This window comes from Haliaeetus leucocephalus, unplaced genomic scaffold (genome assembly GCF_000737465.1).
Source record: "Haliaeetus leucocephalus isolate CR32 unplaced genomic scaffold, Haliaeetus_leucocephalus-4.0 Scaffold92, whole genome shotgun sequence".
In the NCBI taxonomy this organism is placed as follows: domain Eukaryota; kingdom Metazoa; phylum Chordata; class Aves; order Accipitriformes; family Accipitridae; genus Haliaeetus; species Haliaeetus leucocephalus.
In genome coordinates, this window is record NW_010972528.1 from 13,340,792 (window position 1) to 13,358,014 (window position 17,223).

The 17,223-nt window shown below is 38.0% G+C and overlaps 1 protein-coding gene across 1 annotated transcript in view; it reads left to right on the plus strand.

Moving 5' to 3' along the window:
• TK2 (thymidine kinase 2, mitochondrial) overlaps window positions 1–16,844 on the plus strand; it is a 25,002-nt gene extending 8,158 nt beyond the window's left edge. Inside the window, 9 exon segments of the mRNA XM_010585247.1 lie at window positions 400–437; window positions 1,341–1,415; window positions 3,442–3,495; window positions 5,067–5,156; window positions 6,611–6,684; window positions 12,248–12,336; window positions 12,645–12,724; window positions 14,020–14,100; window positions 14,502–16,844. Coding sequence (XP_010583549.1) covers window positions 400–437; window positions 1,341–1,415; window positions 3,442–3,495; window positions 5,067–5,156; window positions 6,611–6,684; window positions 12,248–12,336; window positions 12,645–12,724; window positions 14,020–14,100; window positions 14,502–14,600 — 680 coding nt within the window. The 3' untranslated portion in view covers window positions 14,601–16,844.
• Window positions 16,845–17,223: the final 379 nt, after the last annotated feature.

Here is a 17,223-nt window from a genome sequence, read left to right on the forward strand (position 1 = left end):
CCCCCGCACGCGTTGCCGTTTCGGCGCTGCCCGAGCGGTAAACAGGATGCGGGCGGGGTGTGAAATTCTTTTTTTTTTTGCCCAGTGGAAACTAACTGGAAAGTAGTCAGCATGACAAAAATCTGCTGAAAGAGCGTAGGCGCTCACCGTTCGACTCGTCGTAGTGCCAAGGAGAATGGAGAACCTGGGCTAAAACTGTGTCAGTGTATGCCACAGCGTGTCTGTTACATGACCCAATGATTACATCAAACCTTAAAGATCGGTAATTTAGCAGATACTCATATTGAGCAATAGAGAGCCTAAAAACTTCGTGGAGGGGCTCACCTTAAGAAGCTCAGCATAACTGTAAGTTAGGAAGACCTCCTTCTTGGTTGTAACTCCTGTTTATTTCCATTCTAGATCAACATCTGATAAAAGAAGGTGATAGAAAGACGGTTGTAAGTATTTGCATTTGTTCGGAAAACTGTATAAAATGTGCAAGCTCTGATGTGGTTGTAATCTGAGTGTGTGTATATCGGCAGCCGTTGGACGGGGCTGTTTTACTGAGTGGTGGTCAGGTGGGGGGGGTCTCTTACTGGGTCTTAATTCGGTGCAAACCCACGCTTACCAAGTTCTGTAAATCACAACAAAGCCGTGAGGGATTTGTGCAAAAGCATGGTATTCTGTAGGGACAAGTGTCAGTCTGGGGTCAGTGTTGCGTGTGTAGCATTGGAGTTGCCCTACACAGCCCTGCCTGTGAGGGTTTTTTTTTATTATTATTATTATTTTTTATTTGGAATCTAATTACTTTAAGCTATAAATTATTTTAAGACAGCTGAAACAAAATTCTTTCAGTTTACTGTAACTGTGCAGGTTTCTGAAAATAAAAATCTAATGCATCTTAATGTTTAAGCTATCTATTTAATGGATACTGAAATTACTACTTCAGTTGGCCTTTATTTTAAGTTGAAAGTTAAGGTGAAGTCTCTGAGGTGAGTTGTGGTAGACAGGGTGGAGGAGCAGCAGCACAGCAGGTGACCCTCTGATATGCGTGGGGGCCATGGGAAGGGGGTGGGAAGCTGGAAGCACTGGCAGGCTGCTGGCTCTGCAGGGGGTACCAGAAAGTAAGATGGCCCCTTGCCTGGTAAAGAGACGGTTGGTATATGTATGTCAGGGAGAGAAAAAGTGGTGGTCTGCGGGGAATCACAAAATCCAAACTGATCCCCAATGTCTTCCTATAAACTAATCTATTTACATTGTAAGGAAATAGTATGTTTGATATGGAAAGAGTATATTTTTACATCGGCCGTTCACTACTATGTGATAGCATGATTTTTAAAGGTGATACTGTTTTTCTGCAGATATGTATAGAGGGGAACATTGCAAGTGGAAAAACAACATGCCTGGATTATTTTTCACAAACTACCAGCATTGAGGTACTGGATGTACATTTCTTTGTCTTTATTTACATCATTCGGCAGCTGCTTGTCTTGACAGAATTGACAGTTAACTTTTGAAGCGTTGTCCTTTCTTAGGCTAATGAGAAAGGAGCAGCAGGTTGTGAGCCAGTGCCCTTATTGGTGCACATGTTTAGGCGCTCCCCCCCCCCCAACTATTTATAGCCAAATTGTAGAAGAGAGATTTAGATCGTATGTAATAACAGTACTGGATGACAAAATATCAGTAAAACCTGTGGATTAGAGTTTGTACCTCTGTAAAATAACTGCAACCCACGTGGATTGGGCATGTTTGGGCATGCTCGTTTGCTCTTTCATGTCACTTAAATCTTAGATATATCTTGTAAGAAGCAAAGTAGAGACAAAGAAGTAATGATGTAAAAATACTGATGTCATGTAACTGAGATCCCAGTAAATGGATGGCTTTTTTAAAAAATGAAAAATCTGTTAGAATTCTTTCTGGAGATTTCTTAGACTGTGATGGTATTCGATTTCATATTGCTTAGAACAAGATTAGGGGAAGGGCAGGCTTACTATATTTCAAAAAAAATCAAGGTCAAACCTCAGTGAGCAATTGCTTTTGTGTACATCAGATTATTAATACTTTTCCTGGCAGATCTGGAAACACATTTGATAATAAGTCTCAGGATTCCTCATGGAAATGCTGGGTTGCCAGATGTTACTTGGTAATGTTATTTTGGTAACAGGAATGATCCTTATGGAGTAAGTAACTACTAACTCAAAGGACAGCAAACTTTAATTTGCATATAGTGCAACATTTTTTAAAAGCTAGTTAACTTCCCAGGCTTATCAGATTCTCTTAGGCCTGGCTGTGCAGTGTCATTGGGCTTTTAGACCCTGTTTGAACCAGATAAGTCACTTGCGATTTTACTTATTCAGGGTAGAAGCTTTTCTGATTAATTTCGTAAAAGTTTTGATTACATTTTGTTTGTTAGATGTAGTGGGTTGACCCTGGTTGGATGCCAGGTGCCCACCAAAGCCGCTCTATCGCTCCCCCTCCTCAGCTGGATGGGGGGGGAGAAAATATAACAAAAGGCTCGTGGGTCAAGATAAGGACAGTTTAATAAAGTGATAGCAAAGGTTGCGCGCGCAAAAGCAAAGAAAAAACAAATGATGTTATTCTCTACTTCCCATCAGCAGGCGAGGTCTAGCCACTTCTCGGGAAGCAGGGCTTCAGTACCCGTAGTGGTTGCTCCGGAAGACAAAATGCCCCCCCCTTCCGTCTCCCTTTACTTAGCTTTTATATCTGAGCTGACGTCATATGGTATGGAATATCTGTTTGGTTGGTTTAGGTCAGCTGTCCTGGTTATGTCCCCTCCCAAGATCTTGCCCTGCCCCAGCCTGCCATTGCGGGGGGGCAAAAATGTTGGAGAGACAGCCTTGATGCTGTGCCACCACTGCTCAGCTGTAGCCAAAACACTGGTGTGTTATCGACACCTTTCTAGCTACTGATGCAGAGCACAGTGCTATGAGGGCTGCTATGGGGAGTATTAACTCCATCTCAGCCAGACCCAATACATTAGATCACAAAAATAAAATGAAAAGTAATATGATAGCGTTCTGATCCTCTCTTCCTTTGCTGAGAAGTGTTAATTTGTGAGGGAATGAGCAGGTCATTGAAATGCAGTCAGTGCTCAGCTAAGCCATTCTTGTCCTTACATTGCACTGATTTTGACTCAAAAAAGTGAAATTATATCCAGGCTCGTTAGGTAATCAATCCAGTGTTTTATTTTGGAGATTTAAAAATGCTAAAAAGATGTTGTATAATGATGTTTCTCTATTTTTTTAACGGTGTTGATTATTACCTTTTGTATTACAGGATTCAGTGCTGTTTTTTGAAGAGGGATGAGCTTTCCAATGCAAGTCCTGAATACTCTGATTTACTGAATGGAGTATTCATTAAAAGTGGTTGTAGACTTGTAGGGTCAAATTACGTGTTTCGAACCTAAAACATGTTTAACATGGAGTAATTCTTTTTAACAAGGTTTTGACAGAACCGGTGACTAAGTGGAGGAATGTTCGTGGTCATAATATCCTGGTAAGTGGCACAAATTAGTTCTACAATTACAATTACTGTTCTTCTAGAACGACATGCATGAGGACTTCTTACCAATCAGCAAAACTGTTACAGAAGGTGTGGTCATAATCTCATACAGCAAAAAATAAAGCTCCATGATGCAAAAGATCTTTTACTGTGATTAAGACATGCGTGTAATAGAAACATTGCATATAAAATGTGGTTTCAGCAAGTACTGGGTCTTTTATTGGGTATGAGTTAAAGAAACTCACAGAAAGTTAAGCCCTGAGTGTGACAGTTGTTTCTAAATTTACTTATGCCTATTTCAAAGAAGGGAGGAATGTCTTTGCTATTAAATTACCTGAGAAAGTGAGAGGTGCATCTGATCAGTTAATATTGTTTGACTGCTGAAGATACGGAAAATTCAGTCCTGTGAGGTGTTGAGAGCCTCTGTTGTCTTTTGGGTAGTCATAGCTTCTTGGAACCATTCCCCACAAGTATGTCCCTTTGTCACAGCTGTGCTTGGAGACAGCAGTCAGGGCTCTGACTACATCTGCAGATAATGCTTTTGCTGGGATGGTTGAAGTCCTTTCTGATGTCAGTCTTCCCTGCTTGTATGATCACCTCCATTGCAAAAAATCTCATTGCTGGCTGAGATGGGTACCTATGCTCAAGATCATGTGGAATTTGCTGTCAACACAGCAGTGTGGATACACTCCAAACCACATGTGCCCTAACATGTATTTGATGTAATTACTGCTAGCATAGGTCCTCTGGAAAAGTAAATTCTCCCTACTAGGAGTTGCTGATGCTTTACTTTCTTAGTAAAGGGATGGGGCATGCTTGGCTGTGTCGCACATTATCTCGGCAATCTGTGCACTGCAGCATACTTTCTCGTTCTGATCTTGGACAAGGAGACAAGGAGGAGGTCAGATCTGTGGACTGAAGCCATGCTGCTGACTTAAAGCTTGTCACCTCAGCAAATAGGCACTGAGCGATGTTTTATTTTGAGTCAGATCTTTTCTCTGCTTTGCAGGATAGGCTGTTGCTTGTATGTGTGTGTGGAATTGCAGCAATCAGAAAGAGTGGAAGATCTGAGAACTGCTTTGAGGATCCTTTGGGAAGAACAGTTGTCTGTGTTTAAAGACACCTTTCTGAGGCCCAGAACATACTTACTGGAACCATATTTGCATTTCTGGATGGACTGGGTGTACTGAGAGTCTGTCAGTGCACAAAAATAGAGTAGCAGACATGTTTTTTTTAATTATTAAACGTATTCGAACTGTCTCATAAGAGCTATGCCTTGGTCCTGACTGTTCCAGGTGCAGAGTAACTAATTCCTGTTGACTTCAGCAAGCATTCCAAGTGCCCCACTTAAGTGTCTCCAAGGACCAGGACTGTAATTCTTAAATCTGCATTGTGGAGAGCAAATGATCCCTTAATTCTTCTCAAACCTGGTGTCAGCTGTTTTAGTGCACTACTTTTAGCAGTTCTGTTGTAGTGCAAAAGCTTATGAAATACCCAACTTCACTTTTTTTGCTGTTTGACCGAACTGAAATGTCTGTCTGTCTCACTTCTATCTCTAACTCCAGGGCTTAATGTACCAAGATGCATCAAGATGGGGGATAACGTTACAGACTTACATACAGCTTACAATGCTGGAGCAGCATACCAGACCAATGGTAAATAAATATATTTTTCTTTTAATTTAAAAAGGAGTTAGATGCAGTTATAAGTAATAAATGTTTTTAACCTTGTATCCAAAAGTTAAGATGCTGTTTACGTTCCTTTTTTGTTCCTGCAGTGAGTGTGAATTTTTGTGGTGCAGAGACATTGTTGATATGCTCAACTCGTGCTCCAGGGGCGAAACGTCCGCTTCCTACCTGCTCAGAACTTTTACTTCCCCAAACTAATACTGCTTTTTTTTGCACCACCCTTATGAGCTAGACTTGCACAAATCTCTTCCTCACCACACATCAGTGACTTGTCTGTAATTGGTCTCGATATAAATTTAGCTATTTCAAATCTTTGGCAAACATTAGGTAATCTTAAAGATGGTGTTAGTATTCATTCTGCTGCTCCATGCTGTCTAGCACAAATTTAGCCATTGCTTTTTGTGTTTGTCCAAAATACTTCCACTAAAATTTCTACTGCTTTTTTTCAGATGGTTTGCATAATTTTTTTCCTTGTCATTTTTTCTTTTCCTGTATCGATTCACACACTCTACCTTTTTATCAGGACCTGTTCATTTTTCTTTCCGTCAAACACCTGTTGTTACATTCTGTGCTAAGTCCTCCATTGCCTGATTACAAGATCTGATCTTAGGTGGCATGCCTATACCTTAATGATTGTTCTTGCATTATATTTTCTGAGTTTGTGTCAGGGCAAACTTTCAGAAGTACCACATATGATAGGGATACCGCACGTACAATCATTAGCTTTTTGGAAGAGGTGTTTTTTTCAAGATAATAGAAATCTTATTCTGTTGCAGAAAATGTTCATTCAAAAATTCCTGAGGATCGCCCTGCGTTTCAATCTGTGCTTTGCTGTCATTTGCGCCTTGCTGGAGCAATTGTTGCTTCCATGGTCATTAAAGTGCAGGATACCTGGTTGGAAAGAGCTCTGCCATGGTTGCCGTGCTCTGCAGGGGCCAGAGAGTGTCAGAGAATCTCTCTTCTCCGAAATGAAGTGCTGTTTGTTTGAACACATGCACGACTGGCTAAGGCCAGTGCTTTGTCAGTTGTAATTATTTCTTTAAAAAGTTCTGTGTTCTTGTTACAGTTTTTCTGATGTTAGGCCTGTGCTGTTGACACAGTGACACACCTGAAGGTGGAAGTTCCTGTTGCTCTGCAAATCTTAAGTGGATTGCTGCTTTTTTGTACCGCTGGTTAACTTCAGGTGCTCAGCTGAATACTTTTGCAGTTACCTTTGAAACTTGTGTATGAAAAACAGATTAGTTATGTAGGTGTTTACTAATGCAGTGACCGTAAGTAAGATTAGGGTTGTTCTTTTTATCACAAGATCTGGAAGAACTGAAAATGTGAATGTATTTCATAATGTAAAGGACATGATGTGAAATAAGAGCTTGAAAAGAAACAAATATGCGGAAAAGTGACTGTCAAGTTTTATTTTGTAGATTTCCCCCATAAGAATGATGGAGCGATCAATTCACAGTGCAAAATACATTTTTGTAGAAAATCTGTATCGAAGGTATGCTATATGGTTTTCTACTTTACTTTCTTGACTTAATTAGACTTAAAAAATATAATCAGCTGATGATTTCTGTGGTAATTTGGATGTAAGTGGTCTGTAAAATCTGTCAGTTCTGTGTTGGAGTGGCAGTGTGTTTTGTATGGGACGTGGTGCCCACTGGTAGAATAAAACCTGTAGGACATGGGCCAGGTGAGAACCTTTTTCAGAAGCGCTCTTGTATATTTAGAACATCTTATTATTTAGAACACCGTTTATTGAAGTTATCTGCTCTCCAGCTGAATACAAAAGTCTTGCTTAAATCAAAGCAAACACATACTGAACAGGTAAAAAATCATGAGGATATAACGAATAAGACTAGGAGGGAGAGAGCTAGATAGCGTTATTCAACCTTGCATCCAGGATTGGCATTTCTTGCAAGCGTGAACTTGACTGACAAGCAGGAAGTCGAGTCACATGCTGTTGCTCAGAATCAGGATTCATATGATCAAAATAGACCGCAAACCTTCATAGGCTAGTAAGTAAAGAAAGAACAAGAGCTGTTTGTCTCTAAATGTCACTTTCTGAATCAGATCCCCACCTCCAGGTGTGCTTGGGCCAGGGGTAGAGCAGTCGGGTCTAACCTGGGTTATTTTGTTCTGGGGGATAAGATTGTGGCCTGAAATAGAAAAAGCATTTATTACCTGGCTGATGTATAACTTGCCCATCCCATACTAACTAAAATAGTGCAGTAATCAGTGTTGATTTTTTTTTTTTTTTGTTTTGTTTTGAATGCTGACCTTCTATTGAGAAGTGCGTGTAACAGATTGTTGTTTAATGGATTTTTCAGTGGTCTTAAGGGACAAAACCAGTTTCTTGCCCCTGTCTGCAGGGAGAATGGCTGCGTGCCACAAGATGGCATCCATGCTACATAAGCTCCTAGGCTGTTACTGGAACTGCTTTGAAAGTTGGGAGAGACACAGTAAAATGCGAGACAAACAGAAAGAGACATTACTTATCTCAGTCTGCATACAATGGAAATGTACTGGAATGTCTTTCTTGTTTTTAATTATTGGCTTTTTTTCCCCCCATTGTAGACAAAGTGCTTTTGTCCCAAAGACTGAGAACTTTGTTGCTATGAGGCTGTTTGCTTTTGTCAACTCTATGTATTAATTTTGTAATAACATTGTTAAGGGCATCTAAGATGTTTTGTGGCTTCAGCACTTTTTAATGTTGGACAGAAGGCATTTGCTTTGTTTTGTTACAGCAAGCTAGAAGCCAGCTGATGCTACCAATAACAAACCAAAATATGATACAAGGGTTTATAAAAGGATTATAAATAAAACAAGGAAAAATTGGGGCTACGTGAAAATAGCCATTTTGAGTCACATTAGAAAAATAAGTAAATCTGTCCTCCCTTACATATTGTCTCCAGTGATGGCCAAAAGTACTTGAAAAGAGTGTGAGAACAGGGTTAGCATTTATGGTAATTTCTGAGTATATCCAGTAACTTACAGTTTAGGGACTTCCTTGTTCAGCAGCGGTTTCTCTGTATTTAGTAACCCATAGGGCATGTATTTTCCATGAACCTGTCCAGTTTTCCTCTAAGTCTGTGTAAACCTCTAGTTTCCAGGACATCCTATGGCAAGCAGTTCTATAGCTTTACTCCATGTTGTTTGATCACTGCCCTATCCTATGTGTTGTAGTTCTTTAAAGATCATCTAGACTTGTCTCAAAAACTAAAAGTTATGTCTGTGTACAGGAAAGAAAACGGCATCTAAGAAAAGAAAGGATGATAATGGGAGTATGGAAATAGTAGTAACAACTATAGTAGAAACAAAGACGATTTGAGAGTTATGAAAGCATGTGAAATCTCAGACTAGGAGAAAGTATTGTAATGTAGAGGCAGTATCCCTGTGACTTAAAACAACTACTGTCGAGCCCATATTAGGGTGCAAGGAAAGTCATCTTAGTAACTGCAGGTTTGTTCATCTGCTTCAGTATTTAGCACAACTTCAGAACAAATGATGAAGGAAAGAATAACTAAAGCTTTGGACAAAAGTTAAAGTCAGTGACCAACAACACATCATGTTAGACTAATCTAATTGTGTTTTGTAAAGTGTCGTGTCATGCGTGTCGTCCCGTGTCCCGTCCCCCGTCCCCCGTCCCCCCAACAAAGGCATTCTCATCGATCTGAATTGAAGTCACATATTATCAAGGAGGTTTTGGGAGACTTGCATGAATGATTATTCATAAGTGCAGAAGCTGGTGTTGTAATGTGATAGGAAATCCCATTGAAGGGAGATACTGAAAGGGCACGTATCAGGCTGGAAGGAGGTTACTCCTGTTGGATCAGCCTTTGGATTGATGCGTTGGTACCAAGGGTGAGAGTATGCTGATAAATTCTGTCATTCAGTTGAACTGACAACAGAAATTTCAATTTGAAGAGGAAAGATTGTAAGTCAAAAAGCAGAAATATATGTATCTTTTTATGTATTTATAGATAAGTAAAACTTTAGCACAAAATAACCCTAGTATTGCGTAGCCCAGAGAAGAGTAAATGTGACTCTTGCATGTATCTGGCAAAGGGCTTCCAGGAGGAAGATGGAAATATTGGTGCTTTTCTACACAGCCTTTATGAGAGCTTTTTAGCATTACTTTTTACACTTCTAACTGCTCGTTCATGATACATGAACTAGAACTAAAACTGAAACAGGCGTGACGCTGAGATACTGGCATGATCAAAAGAATGGAAGGCCTGTTTAAAGAGACAAAACCAGCTTGACATACTTGTATAGAAAGGTTGGGAGAATACACGTGTCGCCTACAGACACACCGGGTGCAAACATATGGGAGTTATTGAAATTGCAAGACTATACTAACAAAAGAATAATTAGATACAAAAAGGCTGTGGATATGTTAAGGGCTAAAAATTAGAAGATAGTGTCTTAGCCATCAGAGGAACAAAGAGAAAATACAAACTTTACACTTGATACTTTTAAGTAGAAGGATAGTAGTGCCCTGTGGCAGGGGAAAGGCCTTATAACTTAAAACGATTGCTTCCCATGCTGTGCTTTATGTTCAACTGCTGTATGAAAATTTTAAAAATCATTCTTTAACTAAACGGACTTTGCAAAGGAGAATTCCTTTGTATCCTCCAGAGGCTTTTTCCTTCCTTGTTACTGTTTCCTAGAAGGAACCTCCTGTCTCTGTAGGGGAGTGATCCTAATTTTTATGTAGGTTAGTCAACATGTGGAAATCATGCAGAGAACACAGGAGAGGTTGCCCGTTGTAGAAATTGGAACAATGCCTGTCTGATGAAAGGTCTGGAAAACAGAACTAACCTGACATATCTTTAAACTTTGCTGAAAATGTTATCAAAAAACCCCCTCAGGCTCAAGTTATTCAACAGGTATCTTCAGCAAAGGGGTTGTTAAATAGCTATATGGAAGGCATTGTCCCATTAAAACTATGTAAAAGTGAAGTAAAACTTTTATTCAAAATAAGACTCAGACTGGGGCAAGCATCCTGCAAAGAGCAGAGGTTATTTTCTGCTTTCTTTCTGTAAGAGAAGGTATTGCTTAGGGTCTCAGTCTTAAAGGTGGAGAAGAATCCCTTGTTATCTCTAGTCTACACAAGCTCTTCTCCTTTAGGAGAATGATTAGTTTAAGGAAGGGATGAAGAGCTGTGGGAATATCAGGAATACCAGCTCTTCTTTGATCCAATTTCACTCAGTATTTGTGTTTTGGCGTTGCAGGCTTTTTCCCAGAGAGAGAAACAGTAAGATTTACGATGATGATGGAAGGCTTAAATTCTGAGCAGTTGTTGTGAGCTTCTCCAGCATGCAGAGATGTGCAATCACAGTAAGAACTTGGACACTCATGCATATCTGAGTTTAGCACCGAAAGACACGCTCATGTTAGGTGTAAAACTTTAGAAGAATTTTAAATGAGTGCACGTGAGTATGCATGATATGTTGTAGGGTAAGCAGTAGTAATTCACTTTGTCCCATTTGAATTCATAGTTATTTATGATAGAAAGCTCATTCCATTCATGTTTAACTTTTGCAGTAAAAACTTTACTTGGTAGGAGTCAAATGTCAGCAAACTTTGGAAATGAAAACATCCTTTTGTGCCTGCTACGTTACCTGTATCTTTGTGGATCTTGAGCCTGATCCAGAATCCTCACAGGATTATCTGGGGGACTCCACTGATGCAGGCAGTGTGGGAGGCAAAGGCATGTTGTCTGCAGGGCAGGTCCATGCAGAATTGACCTGGATGTATCTGACTTTTAGGGTAAGAATAGTGGAGCTTTTTCGTATTTCTAATTCCTTTTGACCTTCCTGTTTTCCCCATATATCTTGGAGAAAAGTAGCAGAATCAGTATTTGGCTTATGTATATGCCTGCTACCCAGAAACGTATATAATTGATATATTAGAACAGTGGTGAATTGTGTTAGCCCATTTCTTGGGTGCTTTGGGAGGCAAGGTATTCAGCTGGATGGCAGATAAAGAAGGTAGGTGGTACAAATATGGGTTTTGCTTTCTTGCATACTTAAGCAGAAATATATTTCTGGATTATCTTTACTCAGTTTTGCCAGTGATCAAAGCATGTTGCCAGGAGAATGGTTTAGAAATCTGTGGAATCTTTTCCTTCAGCACTACTTAAAATATTGCAGCTGGTCTTAATCGTTCAGCTAGAGAGGACAGGAGCCTCTTGACCCTATGTCTTTTTTTATGTTTCAGTTGCAGAGGCATTTAGGAAAGAGTGTGGAGTATGTGTTACTATCACCAGTTTTGAAGACAGAATAATGTAAAACTAGTAATATTTGACTATTGAGGAATATGATAATAAGTGGAGATTCCAATACTAGTAAAAACATAATATGTGATTCTTAGTACGTCCTCTATAGACTCCCTTTTACATGAGTTGTTTGATAGTTTATTATTCTTACTGAGATAACTTTGGGACAGTTTTCTCCAATATTGTCTGTGCTCTCTGAATACAGAGTTCAAATAAAGCATGTTGAATATTTCAGTACTCCTTCCACAAATGTTTCTTACAGTGGGAGTAAATTTTACTTACTCAGTGTCATTATTTTTTCACTGCTCTTTACTATGGCTTCTGTAATGAATTGTCATTGCTGCCTAGTAAATTAAGCCTTTCTTGTGACATGCAGTGCAGTAGTTCAGATATATTTGAAATGAACCTGATATAAAGAACCTGAGCAATAAATACCATTGACACTAATTTGTTGTTATTGTATAAATGTCAATGTGGTAATGTTTTTCTTCTTAGTCACTAAGTAATTATTTCTTAACTGTAATGGGGAAAATAGCTTGTAACTGTTAATAATAGGAACTTTGTGTTTGGTTGGTTTTTTTTAAGAAAAAGATTTGGTCTTTCTGCTGTATAAACAATGCTTTATGAGGCCTTCAATTTCGGTGGGCATAATATTGGTCTTTTTTTCATGTCACATATGCTGGAGTAAATTGGGAGTAATTCTAGTCAGGTGAAAAAAATATGAGTTTAGAATTAATCTGTGCATGCTGTTCAGTGAGTGATGACTTTTATGTTTATTCAGCGGAAAAATGCCAGAGGTGGATTATGTTGTCCTATCAGAATGGTTTGACTGGATCCAGAACAACACTGATGTTTCAGTCGATTTGATAGGTAAAATTTTGATGGGATCTGGAGGGCCATGTTTGTTGGGTGGGTTTCCTTACTTGGAGAAAAAACAGTTCTTGTTTCATGGGTCATAAATAATCACATTATTCAATATAAAGGTGGTTGCAGTGTGTAGCATCAGACAGCATGAATTCATGGATTGTTCATGGGTTGATTAACAGTAATGCCAAAGGAGAGGTTCAGTGGTAGTACCCAAGTCAGGATTCTTTCCTTCTATAGTTTGTGAAGTAAGTTTCCTCTTTGCTTTTAAAGCTGATCCTTGAACATAACTATTACAATTTTTGTTATGACAGTTTATCTTCAGACTTCTCCTGAAGTTTGTTATGAGAGGTTAAAGAGAAGATGCAGAGAAGAGGAAAAGATCATTCCTCTGGTAAGCAGTTCCTTCAATATATGTGGTTACAATGAGCTTTAAAAACATAATGATTCCAATCTAAATACTAAAATCATATCCTGAGTGTATTGCCAAAATGTGGTGCAGCTGTTTCCACTGCAAACTAAAACTTCAGTATTTAATTTTGATTTATTTAAAAAAAAAGATCTATCATGCACACTGACTTGCCCAAGGGTTATGTTTTAGTAATCAGTGTACTATAGCTGACTGTTCAGGTGCAGTATTAATCAACTGTTAATCTTCTCTAAGATATAAAAAGGCAGTTGCTTTTGTATCATTAAATGGCATAAAAGGACCCAGTTGAAGCACAAATACCTGTGCATGCAGGTGCTGAAGATTTATGTGGGCACTTTCTGTTGTCTGCTGTTACTGGGATGTTTATGCATGAAAAGTGTCTCTGCTTGTGTCTGAAAAGCCGCAACTTCTTGAAAATTGTTAGCATGGGAATCTGCTTAAAAATAAACTGTAGTAACTGAATGATCACTTTCTGTGTTGCAGTTTACAGAATGGCCTTTCATTAGAGTTTTCTCCTAAAGAAAGCCTAACCAGAAATAAATGTAGTTACAGAAGACATACTGTATACTAACTACAAGGGTATCTCTAGTGTTGGGTAGTTCAATAGAAGACATTGTCAGTTGAAGATACATGAAAGAGTTAAATTTTGGCCCATGTGGAATTTTGCCTTGGAGAATAAATCCTCCATATAATGGATTTGAAGAGACATTGTGTTACTTTGCAGCTCTACTGAGGGTTGGGGGGCAGCAATTCTGAATGAAAAATGTAAAGTGGTCTCTGTGGAAAAAAAAAACCCAAAACTGATAGTTGATGACAGGCAGAAGTGCTTTTAGAGGAAATTGAGTCAGAGTTAGGAGAAGTGAACTGGGAATTTTAAGAAAGTGTATTGACACAGAGTGCCTTCAATACATATTCTTTGCAGTCTTGCCTTTTTTGTCCTTACTTCTCTTTGTTGTATTTTTCTCTGTAAAATCTTGAGCCACATTAACACTTATGGGAGAGTAACATGGTTCTTGATCTTAAAAGGAGCTGAGGGCCCTGTGCTTCTGTAAGCCGTGTCTTTGAGGTTCTTCATGGAGTAAAACCTTATACTGGGAATTCATTTTTCTCAGAAACCTTCTGATGCTTTTTATTTTTGTTAGTGGAAATATCTGATGCTGGCTTTTATATATAGTTCTTAACTACTTACCAAATGTATAAAAATTGCAATGTGTGTTTCAACTATGGGCATATGTGTTATTTGAATGCCTGTTTTCTAGGACTATTTAGAAGCTATTCATCAGCTCTATGAAGAGTGGCTCATTAAACATACACTATTTGAAGTTTCCTGCCCAGTGCTTGTGAGTATTATTTTAGTTAACAACCAATTAAGCATATGGAGGATTGTACTCTTCAAATATTAAGAGTGTTACTTAGTGGTAAAAGTAAATAAATCTGCTTTTCTAATAACCTTTGGAGAAGGAAAACCTTGGAAAAATGTTTACAGCTATCCCTAGTGTATAGCATAAAAGTCTGATCTTACATCTCTTCGGTGGAATTTTAGGGTCTGTTCACTGTGATTGTTTGCAGGATCAGACATGTAGCTTTTCAATGAATGCCAAATTCTGAACAGAAAGCTAATTGGACAGATCTCTAGGAGTATATTGGTTTGGCTTCAGTGGTAGTCCTGTTCTATTTTGCTCAAAAGCAACTGTGTTTTATGGTGTCAATTATTTCTAAAGTTCATGTTCTTCTTTTCAAGGTTATTGGAGCTGACCATGACATGCAGAAAATGATAGAAAAGTATGAAGAAAACCGGGACCAAATACTAACTCCATATAATATGCAACACCATTTGTAGAAGGCTGTGGTGGTTGTATTTTAAAAAAAATATGTTTATGAAGTCTGATTTGGGGGCAATTTTGAGTATTTTTAATATTTCTAAATATAACTGGTTTTGCTTTTGAATTGTGCTTTGTAGAATGTTGTGGACTTACTGCTATGAAATGTTCAGATACAAGTCATAAATAGAATATAAGCCAATTCCCTTTCATGTTTTTAGGTTCTCCATCAGCTTTACTGTGTCAATTCTATTCAGCTAAAATATGGCCATTTCTCCCATTTCCCACTTCACTGCGGCTTCCTATAATTAACCTAAGTTTCTTATTTTTTTTTCCCCAAAGACAATCCTATTTTTGTAATTTGAAAGAAATAGTTCCATACAGGAGGTGGGATGTCCTTCTTTGTTATTAGAAGAAGCAAATGAAGTGCATCAAGTCAAAGTAGCTTTGTTAAGTAGGTCTTACCAGGTTGAAACAGGAGGTCTTACTCTAATCCTACCTACACTAGTGCAGTTTCATTGAATTTAGTAAGTTTCTTCTGCTTTACATGAAATCACAGTATAGCTGTAGTTCTGAAGATAACTATGCACTAGTATAGTCCCACTGCATTCAGTGGCAAAAAAAGAATAACGTTTTTTCTAAGTGATGGCAGAATGGCGCTGAGGCTTTTTTTTTAAGCTAGGTTTTTAAAAGGGCTTATTTCTGTCTAGTGTTCATGAAGTGACCGGGCCTGCTATGGCTGAGTTGAGGATTAGTGAAAATACAGGGTGCACAGAACTATATTTGTTGTTCCTTTCAAATGGTTATAAAACCCCCTCGAATTAATTCATTTCTTAACTATTTTGGATTCTTTGATTGTACTTTTTTTTATAAAGAAAAATACAGATGGTTCTTTGCATTTATATCTTCATCAGTTCATTGTGACTTACAGGTACTTGGAAAGTAGAGTAAAATAGTGGGGGTTTCATTCTTGCACTTGTTTGCTAAAGTGTTGAGTTGCCCTTAATTTCTGCTTTACCCTCTGAGTGTCATCTTCAAGATAATCATTCTAATGCAGCAGTTCTGACTGTTTTCACATTACTTTTTCTGTTTAATTTGAGGGGAATGATTCTTGAAGTACAGTATATAATTTTTTTTTTTCCATAAAAGTTTTCATTGGTTTAATTGGAGCAAGCAAGGTTAACAGTGCTTTAAAACACACTTATATTAATATAGTTGCGTATCTGTCAGCTTTGTAGTGAATGCTCTTAAAAATGGCTGATGTCCATGACTACAGAACTTTGATCACTTATTACAGACATTTGTCTGTAACTTGCTGGAGGATATAAATTTTCAGTTACTCGTCTTTTCCATATTCTACCTGATTTTGAACAGTATCTGATGGTATTACTTCTGGAGATCACTTCACTGCTTTTATGTTGTAAGTAGCTCATTTTGTGGTATGCCTAAAAATCATTGTATTGAAATGACTGCACTGTTTTCCAAGTCAGGAAATGCAGTTCATTTCTTGTTATTTCTATCTAGTGGGATTTTTTTGTTTTTTAAATTGGTACAACTTAATAATAATCAGTGCACTGAGAGAGCATTTCCTAGTGAAGTACTACATTAGTATACTAAAGCTTGTGAACCCAATATTGCCATTCTGTTGTTCTGTTGTAAATCTTTAGAATTCTAGCTTAAAAATAAGACTTTGTGTTAAGTAATTATCTTACTTATTGAAGCTTATTTGTAGGGGGATAGTAGTCATTCTTGAAACCTTCTGTTCAACTTCAAAATTTTTTCTTCTGTAAGAGACCAAAGGAACTATTTCTTTGGAAATAGTTCTATAAATTTGAAGTTCAGTCATCTGCAGTTTGTTCTTAATTCTAATTTCATTACGGGTTGTAGAAGCCAAGGATGTATATTTTGCAGACAGTCTAGAAAATATCACTTAGTTGTTTTGTACAGAGAATCTTATAAAGAATCTTGCTGTTATCTTTCAGCTTTTCAACAAAATTTATGCTTTTTGGTCAGATTTCCCTCTCCCCCTTTGTTATATTAAAAAAAGTAGTTTGGATGGAGGTTATTGATACTCATAATTGTAATGAAATATAAAGGAATCATTTATATAACTTATTAAAAATTACAGATGTGATGGCTACAGAGAGCATGTTTATTTTATGTTTTGCTATTTATTGATTGTCATGTATAGGTTTACATATACAGGAAGATTGGGGTATTTGATGAAAACCAGGAACAAAACCAAACAGGTTGCTTGATATGTGTCATAAATGTAAAATGTTTGCAGTCTGCTATAGATGTGTAGATAAAAATATTGCAGTAATCATAAATAGCTGGTTTTAAGCCTGGAATTTATTTGCTTTTGTTTCTTGAAATCTCTCAATTGATGAGGGGAGGGAAAAAAAGGGCAATCGGCATTAGTCTGACATATATTTTGTTTCTTTTATGACTGTCTGAGCAGCAGTGATTGGGTAGCAAGTTGCAAAATACTATAGGAAGTACTCATTTCTGTAGGCAGACTGAAAATCGGTACCAGTAGAATGGTTAATACAAACAAGCTGCCACTTCTCTTGGCTTCTAAGATTTGGTCTGTAAGGTGGATGTAGCCTATACTTGTAGACTGAACCACACGTAACTGTTTTT